The sequence below is a fragment of the Ochotona curzoniae genome, unplaced genomic scaffold, assembly GCF_017591425.1.
Source record: "Ochotona curzoniae isolate NIBS_2020 unplaced genomic scaffold, NIBS_Ocur_1.0 contig_1482, whole genome shotgun sequence".
Lineage (NCBI taxonomy): Eukaryota > Metazoa > Chordata > Mammalia > Lagomorpha > Ochotonidae > Ochotona > Ochotona curzoniae.
Genome location: NW_024465100.1, coordinates 1,258,856 through 1,273,952, shown reverse-complemented (window position 1 = coordinate 1,273,952; position 15,097 = coordinate 1,258,856). Strand labels below are relative to the sequence as shown.

The 15,097-nt window shown below is 45.1% G+C and overlaps 2 protein-coding genes across 7 annotated transcripts in view; both read right to left on the bottom strand.

Moving 5' to 3' along the window:
- The window catches only part of APOLD1 (apolipoprotein L domain containing 1), a 40,030-nt gene that overhangs the window by 18,865 nt on the left and 6,068 nt on the right, over window positions 1-15,097 (bottom strand). Inside the window, exon 1 of one of the 6 annotated variants that reach the window (XM_040967203.1) lies at window positions 3,847-3,940. The exons of the other annotated variants lie outside the window; for them this stretch is intronic. Within the exon in view, the coding sequence (XP_040823137.1) occupies window positions 3,847-3,888 (42 nt within the window). The 5' untranslated portion in view covers window positions 3,889-3,940. Of the gene's footprint in view, window positions 1-3,846; window positions 3,941-15,097 lie in introns of those variants that run through there. 6 annotated transcript variants of the gene reach the window in all.
- The window catches only part of DDX47 (DEAD-box helicase 47), a 57,350-nt gene that overhangs the window by 38,904 nt on the left and 3,349 nt on the right, over window positions 1-15,097 (bottom strand). The window lies entirely within an intron of this gene.

The following is a 15,097-nucleotide window of genomic DNA, read 5'->3' as shown; positions in this document are numbered from 1 at the left end:
ATAATCTGAGTTTGCCCCTCCCCATCTCAAGGTTCTCAACATTAATCACAACTACAAAGACCCTTTTGCCATCTGAGGGAGAGTTGGCAGGTTCTGGACATAAATGCACAGACATTTGGGGGCTGTTATCCCGCCCGCCCCATTGGAACCACGCTGGAATTCTCCGGCCTCTAGGCTGGTCATTGAATATGTCATTTCCAACTGGTACTCTGCTAAAGGCTTGGCCATGTTCAACTGTTGGATAGGATGACTTCAATTTAATCAGAAAGCAGAAGTCAAGCCTTCTCACTATTAGCTCCCCAAACAGGAAAAATGTGTGCATCTTTCCTCTTGCCAGTGAAGCAGTACTGTGACCCTGTCACTGCCTTTAAGATATGGAAGAGTTCAATGTCGGCCCAGCTCACTCTCCAGGGACCGCCTCTTCGTAATCGTCACCTCCCCTCACCCAAGGCCCCTGGCAACTGCTCAAACTGTTTCCGTTCCTTTGCTTTTGCCTTTCTGAGAATGCCATGTGGTGGGATCAGTGCTGAGGCACAGAGTTACACTGTCACCTGCAACATTGGCAGTCTGTATTGGATCACTGGTTCAAGTTCCAGGTGCTCTGCTAATGGACATGGGAGGGCAGCAGAGGGTGGTCCGAACTGGGTCCATGCCGCCCACTCAGGAGAATCAGAGGGGATGCTAGGCTCCTGGCTACAGCCTGGTTGGCTTTGGCAGTTGCAGCCATCTGGGGAGTAAACCAATGGATGGAAGACTTCTCTCTCTCCCCACCCTCTTATTTTTTTTTTTAATTTTTGACAATCTTTACATGGTAATTAGGGCACAAAGATTCAAGGGCTACAGGAAAGTGGGAAAGACTATTATTTCCACAAAAATCTTTAAAAAGATTTATCTATTTTTATTGGAAAGTCAGATATACAGAGAGGAGGAGAGACAGAGAGGAAGATCTTCCGTCCAATGGTTCACTCCCCAAGCAGCTGCAATGGCTGGAGCTGCACTGATCCAAAGCCAGGAGCCAAGAGCTCTTCCAGGTCTCCCACACGGGTGCAGCATCCCAAGGCTTTGGGCCGTCCTCGACTGCTTTCCCTAGCCACAAGCAGGGAGCTGGAAGCGAAGTGGGGCTGCCGGGATTAGAACCAGCACCCATACAGGATCCCGGTGCATGCAAGGCAAAGACTTTAGCTGCTAGGCTACCACATCAAGCACATAGGAGAAAATTTTAAAGATAAATGACTTAATTATTTTTTAAAAAATAATATTTCTCCTCTTTCTATTGCTGAGTAATATTCCACTGTATAAATGTATCATGGTTCATTTATTCATTCAATTGAAAAAAAGGCAACTGGGGTTTGAGTTTTGGGCAATTAGGAATACAGCTGCCATAAGCATCAATCCGCAGAATGTAAATACAGGTTTTTCAGTTCTCTCGGGTAAATACCTAGGATTATTGGACCATATGGAAACACATGTTTACCATAAGATACAAACTGTTTTCAAATTTGCTCTCCCATCTGGCACTCCTGCCAGACAGGAGCAACAGTCCCAGTTGGTCCACATCCTTGCCAGCATTCAATCTTGTCTTGTTTCAACTTGGATTGGTTTGAGGTTTTAGTCATTCCAATAAATGTATGACATTCTCTCACTGCAGCATTAGTGTGTAATTTGCTAATTACCAATGACAACGTGCATATCTGCCAATGTGTATTTTTCCATCCATCATTTTGTTCCAAATCTTTTACTTTTTAAAAATTAGTGTTTGAAAGGGGGAGTCACAAAGCAAGAGAGGAGAGAGAGAGTGCGTGAGACAGAGAGAGAGAGATCTTCCATGCAATGGTTCATTCCTCCAAATGGCTACAAGTGGCATCTGAAATCTGGCGGCGCATGTTCGGGCCATGACACTTTCTCAGCAATGCTTCTCCAGCAGTTACCCAAGTTCCCTGTTCAAAACACCCTGTCTTGTGATTTCACACAAATACTTCTGAGTTCCTTGGGGACGGGAGATCAGGGTGATGTTTTCTATATCAAAAGCCCAATATAAACAGTAGATGCCCAATATTTACTGAGAGGAGGAAGGGAAGAAAAAAACTGAGATGAAATGCCTTTCAAGATACATATTTGCCTGAATTTTGTGCAAATGTTTATTCACAAAATTACACACCAATGTGAGAGTCATAGTTCACACAGCTGTTTCACCAGCCTTAGTGATGCACCCAGATGACAACGGAAAAAAACTACAGTGAGTGGAGTTAAATCACGCCATTGGGACTTCACACTTTTTTTTTTCTTTTGCACAATAATTAGGATTTTTTTTTAAGATTTATTTATTTGTATTGGAAAGGCAGATATACAGAGAGGACGAGAGACAGAGAGGAAGGTTTTCCGTCCAACAATTCGCTCCCCAAATGACCACAACGGCTGGAGCTGAACCAATCCAAAGCCGGGAGCCAGGAGCTCTTCCAGGTCTCCCAAACGGGTGCAGGGTCCCAAGGCCTTGGGCCATCCTCAACTGCTTTCCCAGACCACTGGCAGGGAGCTGGATGGAAAGTGGGGCTGCTGGGATTAGAACCAGCGACCATATGGGATCCCGGCGCGTTCAAGGCGAGGACTTTAGCAGCTAGGCCACTGCGCCAGGCCCACAATTAAGATTTATTTTTTTTTATTGAAAAGTCACATTTACGGAGAGAAGGAGAGACAGAACTTCCATCCTCTGGTTCACTCCCCAAGTGACCACAACGGCCAGAGCTGAGCCAATCTGAAGCCAGGGGCCAGGACCTTTTTCCAGGTCTTCCATGTGGGTGCAGCGTCCCAAGGTTTCGACTGCTTTCCCAGGCCACAAGCAGGGAGCTGAAGGGAAGTGGAGCAGCCAGGACACAAATTGGCATCCATTCAGGATGTCAGTGCATGCAACGAAAGGACTTTAACCACTAGACTATTGTGCTGGGCCCAGGACTTGATTCTAATTTGATTAATTAAAACATGTTTGCACTTAGGAAGGAAGCAGTGGCCCTAGAAAGCAGGCTAACACATCATCCTTGAAGAAAATACACCTGTTACTCAAGGCCCGGGCTTTGGGACATCAGCTTAGGAAGCAGTGTTACAACACGTCCTTGACTTTGAATTATTGTCAGTGTTCCCAAGTAAGAAGTACTGTGAAGTCGATGCTCACTTCACTGAGGGCAAGACAATTAAGGAAAACAAATAGTATTGTATCTACTAAAGCTGACCGGGAAAGTGTGCTTTTACAAAGATGCAAATTGAGAGAGCGAACACAGAGCGATGGAAAAGGCTGTTTTGAAAAGCGGTCACATGTGCACGTCAATCAACTTCCTCCAATGAAGTGTAACACTAGTTTGTACTCCTATCAATAACAGTTAGCATTTTGCAGCAATTCCATGATGGCATTCGCACATCATGACCCATAAAATTTGTAATTGCACCTCCCTTTCAGTTGGTCACGACAATAACACAGTAAGCCAATCATTAGTTTTCATTTACAAACTTAGAGAGACAAGGCACCAAAAGCAACCCAATGGAACTGCAGGAGAAGTCCCCCGAAAGGCACATGGCCTTAGCTTTCAACCAGTCAGGGAAAACCTGGGTGTTTCAAGGGAAAACCTCCCTCAGCAATCTTCAACAGCACAAAGGAATTGATTTTTACAATGAAACTCCTCACTAACTAAACAAACTGGCGAACAACACTTGACTCCTGTTTTTGCACCTACCAGCAAAGTGAGCCAAGTCCCCTGCTAGGCTAATCATCTCAGAGTGGGAAACCAGTTAACACCCAAGCTAATCAAATACCAAGCTTTCAAGAGGTGGGTGAGGGGAGCGGGGTGACCTTCTTACCTTCCATGGAAGCAGGTGGAGTTTGAGAGCACCAGAATCCATATGGAGCTAAAACTCGACCCGAGCTTTAGAGACAAGCCTATCAGGAAACTGATGGCATTCTTGCGGGGTACGCGCCATTGGCATAGTTTCAGCAAAAACATCCCATAGCGGTACATCCCATAGCGGTACCAGTTGTGTCCCAGTCAGCTCCGTACCTGTGGTGTGGGAAAGCAGCGAAGAACAGCCTAAAGCCTTGGGACCCTGTAGTTACGTAGGAGACCCGGAAGAAGTTCCTGGCTTCTGGCTTCTGACTGGCTCAGCTCTGCCAAGTGGTTGTGGCCATTTGAGGAGTGAACCGGAAGCAGATGGAAAAATCTGTGTGTGTCTCTCTCTCCTACCCGTTTCTCTGTAACTCTGACTTAAAAGTGAAATAAATAGGGCCGGGCACAGTGGACAAGTGGCTCAAGTTCTCGCCATTTATGTGCCGGGATCCTATGTGGGCGCTGGTTCATATGCGGCTTTCAAATCCCTGATTGTGGCAATGGAAAGCAGTCGAGGACAGCCCAAAATAAATAAATCCTGAAAGAAAAAGAAAAAAAAAAAAAATTCCCGGCCTCAGAATGCCTGACGGTAATTGTAGTCTTCACCAAAAAGTAGCACCCAGGGTGTCCCTTCTGCCCAAAATAAGTGCATAACGTCCATTGTGTCTCAGGAGAGACGGAGAGCACAAAATAGGTATTTCTAGGATTATTCCAAACTGAGTAACAGCCCTCTATTGTTGTGGTTTTTAATTCTTTTTAAACTTTGGTTTACCTAAAAGATAAAGATCTCCCATCTGCTGGTCCTTCTCCAAATGTTCCCAATAGCCAGAACTGGGCGAGGCCAAAGCCAGGCTTGCAAAACTCATTCAGGATTTCCCAGACACACGACAGGGACCCAGTTCTGCAATACTCATCCCGCCCCTCCCCAATTGTGCATTAGCACAGCTGATGCAGTACAGGATGTGGGTACCCCAAGTGGCCCCTACACCTCTCTAGGTCTGACCGTCACCCTGCCTTGGTTCGTAATGAAACAGTTATTAAAGATATTAGAGTCTCGTTTTTCAACAGACGGCAAGTCATGGCTGCCCAGAAATATTTAATCCCCATAAAGTCTTGTAGCCTGGCAGAGAGCAAAAGAGAATGAAGCAGACTGTCACAGTGAAGCCACAGTCCTGTTCTCGCTGAGATTATTTATGGGAACAACAGGAAAACCTCAAACCCTAAGCTGAGAGTCAGTGACACCTGAACTTGAGCTCTCGCTCAGCTACCCGCTGTGACCTTGAATAACAATCCTGGTTTTTAAAGCCACTTCTTAGAACTTCTTGGAGGATTAAACAAATAATGTGTTGGACAAGCAGTTTTGAGAACACCATTGCTCTGTGGATGACAATCGTTATGATTTATTTAACTAGAGAGAAAGAGTGGAAAAAAAAATGCTTGTTGTACTGCATGCTTTGGTGTGATGTAGCAAACACAGCCCAGGGACTTTAGGGAGACGCAATTTAAATACTGATCATTGTTGGCACCATTTTTCAGATTTCTCCCCACTTTAAATAGGAGACAATCCATATGCCACTATGAAAGTTGAGCTGTAGCAAAAGTATGGAAGTTTGCAACAGGCAATCCAGGTTATAACCTGGGAGCCAGTCATTTGCCTTTAGATGTATGTTATCCCAGTTGGGGATATGACAGGAGAAATGGCGAGATGGAATTACTCACACTGGGTGCATCTGTAATTCATTTTTTAAAGATTTATTTTATTTTTATTGGAAAGTCAGATATATAGAGAGAAGGAGAGACAGAGAGGAACATCTTCCATCCATTGATTCACTCCCCAAGTGGCCGTAATGGTCAGAGCTAAGCCAATCCAAAGCCAGGAGCCTCTTCTGCGTTTCCCACATGGGTGCAAGGTCCCAAGGCTTTGGGCCGTCCTCCACTGCTTTTCCAGCCCATAAGCAGAGAAATGGATGGGAAGCGGGGCCACCAGGACACGAACCAGTGCCCATATGGGATCCTGGTGAGTGCTAGGCAAGGACTTTAGCCACTAGGCTATGGTGCCAGCTGCATCTTCAGTTCTTTGTGCAGAGGGGGCAGGACTGAAAGCCACTGCCTTAAGGGACCTTGAAGTTGGTAGCTAGGATAAGACTTCTAAGAACCTGTCCAAGCTAGATCTACAAGGAAGCTTAGAACGGCCAGCCCATGTTTAAGGATGTAAAGAGATACTGAATCTGCAGATAGGTTCATAGATGAGCTTGCCCTGGAGTTAAGGTTTCCTGTTAGGACCACAGGGAACAGGAAGCTGGGCTTTCTGAGAGAATCAGCTGGTTCTCTGGGCCTGGACTAAGGTACCTGTCCATCGACAATGGGCCTGAGGAATACACTCGTGAATGAACAGGGAGAGTTCATATACTCAAGTTTGTAACACCCAAGTGTAACTACAGCATCTTACTTTTATAACCCATGTAAATAATAATGAAATTTCTTCTCACCTAAAACGTATGACATTCTTGCCCTGCCTCAAAATGAAAAGTTTACTGTGAAAACTCAGTCACTACCTAGCGTGATCACATCAACCACAGGGTAATTTAAGAACCTTGGATTTTTTCCCCTTCCTTTTAGAAGCTTTCATTGTATGCAATTATCTGTACTTGGCAAGTTCCTCCATGATACATTTTTAATGTTATTTACAGTTACTACCCAATAAAGGATACATTTCAAATGTATCTAGATTAGACAATCACGGCTAACAAAAGTTCCTTTCCTTGGAAATGCCTGCAGGAGCTTAGTAAATAGAATCGCTTCACTTTACTGTAACACTGATCCACCTTCCCTCTTCCAGCTTTCTCCCGCTGCTTTTTAAGGCACAAAGAGCACCCATCGCCCCAATCTCCTCAGCTTTCAGGCCGGCTGACAATAGCAGCATGCAAATTACTCCATCACTAAAATGTAAAGGACCACCACACAATAGGGTTTAGCAGAGGTGTCCTGGGAAATTAACCGAAATTGGTGACCCTGTGGAACATGTGTCATCTCCTCATTCAATCACCCCTCACTCTCCGTCCCCACCTGCTAGGCCAACTTTATCTCAGAACCCTCTCCCTCAAACGCCCCCTCCAGAATCTGTCCTTGCCGAGCCAACAATGGTATGGAATCAGTCCCTGGCTCAAAACTCCTCAAGGACTTTGCTATCAGTTAAGATTTGCATTTGGCAGCTAGAAACAGAGCCCAGAAATCATAGCGGCTCCAACAAGATAAACGTTTATTTTTCTTTTCTGTAAAGGAATTCTGCAGATAAGCAGTTACAGAGCTGGCGTGGCATCGCCTATAGCTGCTGTATCTTTCTGTTGCACAATGTACCTTCTATCCTCAGCCACAAAGAATGTGTCTCAGGTTACATCCATCTTATCCACCTTGTAGGCAGCTGGAAGCAGACAGACCGGCAGGTGTCAGACCTCCTTTCCAGTGCCTCCAGGGCCTAACAGAGCAAACGGCTTGGGGAGAGCTGCTTCAGTCTTTTCTGTGGCAGAATAGGAGTCAGACCATGTCTTACCCACAAAAAAAAAACTGTAGTCAATGTCAACATCTTAGAAACTGCAAGATAACAATTTGAAACTGTTAACACTGTATTCTAAAACAGCTACACTGTTGACTTGCGACAGTGCCTTAAATTCCCAGAGTAGGAGATTTGTTCTAGAAGTCAAAGGCTGTATCACCAGGAAGAAGGCCTGTTTTACTGTGAGAAAGAGCTGCAGTAAGTATAAGGTACTTCCAGAAGATGGAATTTTAAAATGAGTCTGTTATGATATAGGAAAAAGTTAAAATGCATGCATTTTTTTCAGAATATGTATTTTCTGTCAAACCCATAAGTATGGGTTTCAAAAATTTTTTTGCATCAACATAAATGCATCCTCTTAAAATTTATTGAAAAGGCAGAGAGACACAGAGAGATGCTCTATCCCATCCCAAGTGTCCACAACAACCAGGGCTGAGCCCCATGAAGCCAACAGTCAGAAACTCCATCCAAATCTCCCACATGGGTATCCCGGGGACCCAAGTACTTGAGCCATAATGTGGAATCAGAAACAGCCAGAACTTGAGCCCAAGCATCCCAAGTAGCATCTAACCCCAGCACCAATGTTTTAATTCCATTTCCCATAAACTTGTTGACACACCTTCACAAAGGCAACTTTTAACATACTTAAAATAATTGCCAATGCTGTCAAACAATATAGGAATAGCAGAATCAATAAACACTATAGAAAAGAAAAAAGGGTTTATAGATACTTTTTGGAAATTTTTTGAATCTAGCTACTTGTTAAAACCCTAAGAAGACACAAACAAGATAAGGAAATTTACAAAGAGAGGGGAAACTGGCGAGGCCTGGTGGGAAAAGCTGCATAGATTGGCCAAGCTGTGAGCACGCAGGGTAGACGGATAAAGGCCTTAGAGAAAATGACAGACATCTAGCAAAAAGAGCAGAGTAAAGCAAATTAAAAAAAAAATAAATCTACATAACCCTGGGCAAGGACAGGTGTGGATCCCACCAAAAGAGTGGATTAAACCACTGCCTGTAATTCCAGTGTCCCAGCTGCAATGGTGAGTCCTAACTGCTCCACTTCCCATCCAGCTCCCTGCTCATGTGCCTGGGAAAGCAGCAGAGGACGGTCCAATTTTCCTAGCTTCAGCCTGGCCATTATGGCCATCTGGGGAATGAATCAACAGAAGAAAGCTCGCCCTCTCTCTGTGTCTTTCCCTTTCTACCCTTTAAACATATAAAAGAGAGAGAGAGAGAGAAAGAGAAAGAGAGAAAGGTGTTTGGGTCCTTCTTCCATCTTCATCCCTGCCTGGGAGGGTGACTTTGGAGAGCTGTCAACCTCTGGATCGCAGTTTATTCAAATCAGAGTTTGGGGCGCTAAGAGCACTACCATGGTCACCATGGAAACTAGCAGCAGGTACTTTGGCTTCAACAAGGGGAGACAGAAAACAAGCGTCATTGCTGAAAGGGGAGCAGACGCGAGGCTCTCCGCCCAAGGGCCAGAGGTAGAATGTTAGAATGAGATTTAGGATTTGTCCAGTAGGGTATGTGTACACTCCCTCCTGTGTGTAGGAACGGCAGCCTATTCGGAACAAAAATATAACAATAAAACAGTGAACACACACACGGCTATTCTCTTAGGCAAGTTGCATCCTACATTTTCTGAAGTATCCATTTTTGTTTTCTTCCAGAGAAAGGTGTTTGAGACAGTGGAGAGGGAAAACAAGGAATAGAATTAAGGTGTGTAAGTTGCTTACTCCAGGGCTGAGCACACAGCAGGGCACCTGACGGCCACTGGTCTCCAGGACACAGCCCTCTTTCTCTTCCTGATACAGGACTCGGTTCTCAGCACCACAGCTCCCGTCAGTCATCCACATTCCCACGGCCCAACAAACCCCTCTACAGGCTTCCCCAGGGGCAAAAGAGAGCCCTCCTCAGTTGGTCACACCAACCCTGGGCCTCCCGCCTGGCTACACAGCTGACGGTGTGCGGCAGATAAGCCACGCTGGTTCCCCTTCTCAGATTCCATCAACGGGTCCTCTCTTTGGAGTGAAGACTGGTTTTATTTTGTGGTGCTGGAGGAGGGAAGAAGGCAAGGTGGAAGGCAGGAAAGGAAAAAGAAAAAAGAATGAAGATAAGCTAGATGGGGGAGTTATTTCAGGTCCGGGGCTAAGATTCAGAGCTATTACTTTCAAAGAGATTATGAAAGACAAACACTTTTGCCAAAGACTACAACAAGGGGTCGGTGTTAGGCATAGCAGTTAAGACACTGCCTGGGATCATGTGTCAGACTGCCTGGGTTTGAGGCTCGACTCTACAATCCATGTGGAAGACCCACGCTGAATCTTGGCTGTTGGCTTCCATCTGACCCAGCCCCAAATCCCTCCCTTACCTCTCTCTCTTGTTCTTGCTCTCACCACTGTGTCTCTCACGAAGGATGACTTTCAAATAAACCTTTTTTAAAAAAGGAAAAGAAAAACTGTTGTGATTGAGCTGGCAATTACAGGTCTCTTAGATCAGCTCCAAAGAAGCATGAACTGACAGCTGCAGACCTGAAGTTGTTCATACCTACACAAGAACCTAAGAGGCGGAGCGCTGGGTTACAGCTTCCTGCCCTGCCACCAACTCTGGGCTGTTCTGCCCATCTAGCCAGCAGAGGGCTCTCTTCTACTAATCTTCGGTCTTAAAAGCAAGGACGAAAGCCCGTTCTAGAGGATTTGTTCTTCCTAGCCCTCTTTGAAAGTCTCCTTGCCAAGCCAAATAAAGAATGGAGCATTTGGCTAAAGTACCTGTGAACACCGAAGCCAGCTCCGGGGTAAACATGAAAGGAAGCAGGGCAGCGCTGCTGGGAGACCATGACTGAGGATCCGCCTCCGAGTTCTCCTTCTTTGCCCAGCAATCTCACAGACCTAGTGTGGACCAGACTCGAAAGCGGTACAAGGAACTGGCTGGTGATGACAATGAAAAGGGACCTCCAGCTAAAACCAGCAGCTCGGTGGGTGGACAAAGTGTTGGGGTCCACTGCTTCAGACCTGTGGTTCAGCAGACACTAGGCCTGGCTCTGGCTCACATGGACAGAAGGGAATGTTTGATCCAATGACGGAGGCACCAGTGATGGTTCCTGCCACACACACGGGAGACCCGGATTAAGTTCTTGGCTTCCAGCCCTGGTCCTATCCAGACCCTGCTGGTGTGAGAATTCGGGGAGTGAATCAGTAGGTAGGAATGTTCAGTCTCTTCTTTTTTTCTCTTTCTCCCTTCCTCTACATAAATAATAAAAAACAAACCTGGAATTATGCCATTTGGGATCAGTGGCTGCCCTCGTGGTTCAAGCACTTCACATTAGATCTTACCAAATGAAGACTGAAAAAAGTTTGCTTAGAAATTATATTGTGGGCCCGGCGCGGTGGCGCAAGTGGTTAAGGTGCTCGCCTTGCACGCCCGGGATCCCATATGGGCGCCGGTTCTATCCCGGCAGCCCCACTTCCCTTCCAGCTCCCTGCCTGTGGCCCGGGAAGGCAGTCAAGGACAGCCCAAAGCTTTGGGACCCTGCACCCACGTGGGAGACCCGGAAGAGGCTCCTGGCTTCGGACCGGCATAGCATTGGCCGTTGTGCTCACTTGAAGAGTGAATCATCGGACGGAAGATCTTCCTCTCTGTCTCTCCTCTCTGTATATCTGCCTTTCCAATAAAAAATAATAATAAAAATAAATCTTTAAAAAAATTATATTGTACGTGTTTCACAGCGTCATAGCAAAATAATGTACTCAAAATAAAATGAAGGAAATAAAATGGAATGAAAATGGAAAAATGAAGGCATGTTTATTTTTAAAAAAAAGATTTTTAGAATTGTACCTGAAAGGCAGAATTACAGAAAGATAGAGGGGGAGATATCCTATCTGCTGGTTCAGTTCCTAAGTGGCCACAATGGCCCTGGCTAGGCCAGACCAAAGCCTAGGGCTTCTTCTAGGTCTCCAACTTGAACGCGGATCGAGGGCTGCAGCCACCTTCTGCTGTCCTCCTAGAACTATTTGGAGGGAACGGTGCCATAAATGGAGCAACAGGACTTACATTAACCATTTGGGATGCCATATTGTAAGTGGTAGTTTAACCTATTATGCCATAACACTGGCCCTGAGATGTTTGCTTTTACACACACACACACACACACACACAAATGTGAAACCCATGCAAAGCTTTTCATAACATAAATTTTCCATGAACCTTTTTGAAGAACCCTCTATACTTGGATTTCAAGGGGTTTAAAACACTTTTTTTGTTGTTGTTGTTTTGGTTTTTGGATTGTTGTTTTGTTTTTGCACTCCCAAAAAAACTTATCTCTCAGTTCTATTTTCCATAAACTATTTTAAAGGTTTATTATGAAGGCTTTTATTATTATTATTATTTGTTTCAAAAGCATAGAGAGAGAACTCTTCCATTTGCTGCTTCACTACACAAACACCCACAACAGCTGGGGCTGGGCCAGACCCAAGCCAGCAACAAGGAACTCCATCAGGATTTCCCTTGAGTGACAGGATCCCAGGCACAGGTGCCACCACCACTGCCCATCAGCAGCTGCCTCAGCAGTAGAGGCTCATCTCCATCCCTGGTACTCCCACATGAGATGTGAGCGTCCCAAATGGCAGCCTAACCCCCCGCACCATGACACCTGTCATTTCCATAAATCTGTGACCGATCTTTGTAGGGAATGAAAGCCTGAACTCTCCTTCCCATATTCTACTGGGATGACCCCAGTACAGGCTGAGGTTTGTAGCTAGAGTTAGAGGGAGTGAAGAAAGGATTAAACTATTTAATTGAAAATGTTCAAGTTATTCTCTTCAGTTATGGACTGGCTTCCAATTACACTTAAAGGAAAGCCCAATATTCCTTACTGTGGCTTAACAAGTCCATCACCCTTACCACAGCACACAGGCCTTCTGCCCTTGGAGCTTGTATTCCAGAAATAAGCACCTTAAAAAAAAAACTAAAGAGACAGAGGCAGACTTTCCATCTGCTTGCTGAAAGGCAGGGCTGGAGCAAACCAAGTCCAAGAGCCAAGAATACACCCAGGTCTCCTGTGTTAGTGGTGGGGAGCCAGCTACTTAAGCCGTCACCTGCTATTTCACAAGGTGCACATTCGCAGGGAGATAGACTCAGAGAGGGAGCTACAACTCAAACCCAGGCACTCCCATGGGGGATGCCGTCATTACAAGCAGTGTCTTAGCCACTCCGCTAAACACCCAGCCCCACAAACATTTGATTTCTAAGTCCTTCCCTGGTTTGCTGCCTTGGACCAGGGTCTGCCTGGATGACTCTCCTTCCCCCAACTCCTTCACTTGCTTGACTTCTGCTCAGCCTCCAGGTCCTAGCTACCAGGTCATTTTTTAAGAGCAATTTCTTAGCCCCTATCACCAGGTTCTGCTTCCTGTTTCTGTCTTTTCCAGCATTCTACAGGACTGGAACGTGAGGGAGGCACCCCCTTGGACAGGTAGATTTGTGAAGGCCCCTTTACTTAGGGGGGGAAATAACAGAGCTTGGGGTGCAGGCCCCGCTTACTCCCCAGCTGGGAAACCTTGGATGGAGCTCAAGTTGTCAGAGCTCGAAGCTGAATTGTGACATCCTTTCCATCCATATCTCTTTCCACACACTCCCTGTAATGCCATCTGGTCTACTTCCTCTAACAGACTGTGGCTTTAGGACAGTAGCCTCGCCCAGAAGGCTCCCGAGTGTACATGCAACAACAAAGCAACATTTAACACCACTAAGCAAATATTCAGTTACACATTCACATGCTCTTTCCCAATGAGATAATAAACGAGCCTGGTTCAGCCTACGCAATTGTACTATCATCTCCTTTTGAGTTTGGTGGATTTGTGGTTTGTGGCCAAACTGAGGACTATAGCTTCCTTGGACAAGCACTTGCTCTTCAGTGATGGAATGCACAATCTCACAGCTCAGAGAGTCAGAAGGAACCCATCCATCCTCTCGTTGAACCTCCCCCCAAGACAGGAAAGAAAGAATCAATATTTTCTCAACTGTAAATGCAAAGACAGAATGAAGCAATTCCCCAAACTCAACATCCCTCACTTTTAAGATTTACTTCAGGTCCTCCTAGAAACTAACTCGAAATTGAAAATGACTGTCCCAGCCCTGTGTCCTCAGTAACCAAGCCAGGGCAGCTACTGGATCTGCTAATCTCCACACTGTTTCCCTGCATGTGCAAAGGATGAGGCAGTGCGAGTGTGGAATACTGTTAGCAAGGAGAGAGGGCAAAGCTGCAAGTTTCTGTTGTTTACAATATCCCTGGGTTAATTCCAGTGGTATGGATATCTCACTTATGTACCCTGCACACGAAGCTATGTGTATATAATATGCACACAGGCACACACACACATATACACACTCCTCTGTAATCCATCTGGGCATTTGAGAAGTTCTAGAAATATTAAAAAGCTGTTATAAAAATGCAATCAATACAAAGATGTTTAAGAGAAAGTATCTTCCAATCAGAAGTTAGGAAACTTTAATGTTTCCAGATAAATGTTACATGTATGAGCATATTTTTATTTTTCACAAATAATTTTTATTTTACTTTATATGTTATATGATGTTTATTTTATGCTTTTTGTTCTGGTTTTATATATTTTATATTTTACCTTTCACAGAAAATGGTTCCATACCATAAATATTGCTTATGCCAGCTTTTTGCCTTAATGTCCTTTTTAAAAAAGGTTTATTTATTTTTAGTTGAAAGACAGAAATGCAGAGAGAGGAGAGACAGCGAGAGGTCGTCTACCCTCCGGCTCACTCCCCAAATGGGCACCAGAGCCAGAGACGGGTTGAGACAAAGCCAGAGGCTTTTTCTCGGTCTCCCACATGCGGTCAGGGACTCAAGCACATTGACTGTCTTCTGCTGCTTTCCCATGCCATTAGCAGGGCGTTGGATCAGAAGCAGAGCAGCCAGATGCTCATATGGATTGCCAATGCCACAGGTGCTACACTGCATCACTGGCCCCTGTGTCTTACAGACAACGTTTCCTGTGAATACATATTAAGCCACCTGCGCTGTCTTAATGACTGCAATCTGTGTTATTCCTGGATATACTAAAGAGGGTTCAATAGAAATCATTCATTTGGTTTGTTCACCTCTTTATAAAAGCTAATTATAACACTGCAAACGATTATTCTGATGAAAAATAAGATTTTTGGTCATAAATCTTACTATTTCCCAAGATTTATTATAGACAGGAATTGTGCAATCATGGACTACACATGTTAAACCCACAGTGTATAAAAATATAAAATACTCACACACATGTGTTGCATATTCAGCAGTTTTCTCCAAATGTTTAGCCACCTATAACACCACTTACCTACCCACACATTATTTTCTCACTCTACTGATTTAGACATTTCATACTTCTCATGTAGTGCAATAAACTATGCTCAAAGCTTTTAAAAGACAGTCGAGGAATGGCTGTTTGGTGCAGCAGTTTAGACATTGCTTGGGACACCTATATCCCATATAGCAGGGCCTGGGTTTGTGCTTTTGCTTCTCTTTCAACCTAGATCCCTGCTAATAAGCACCCTGGGGTCCCTGCCGCCCATGTGGGAGACCAAGTTGGAGTTCTAGGTTCCTGGCTTTGGCCTGGCTCAGCCCTGGCTATTGTGAGCACTTGGAACCAACAGATAA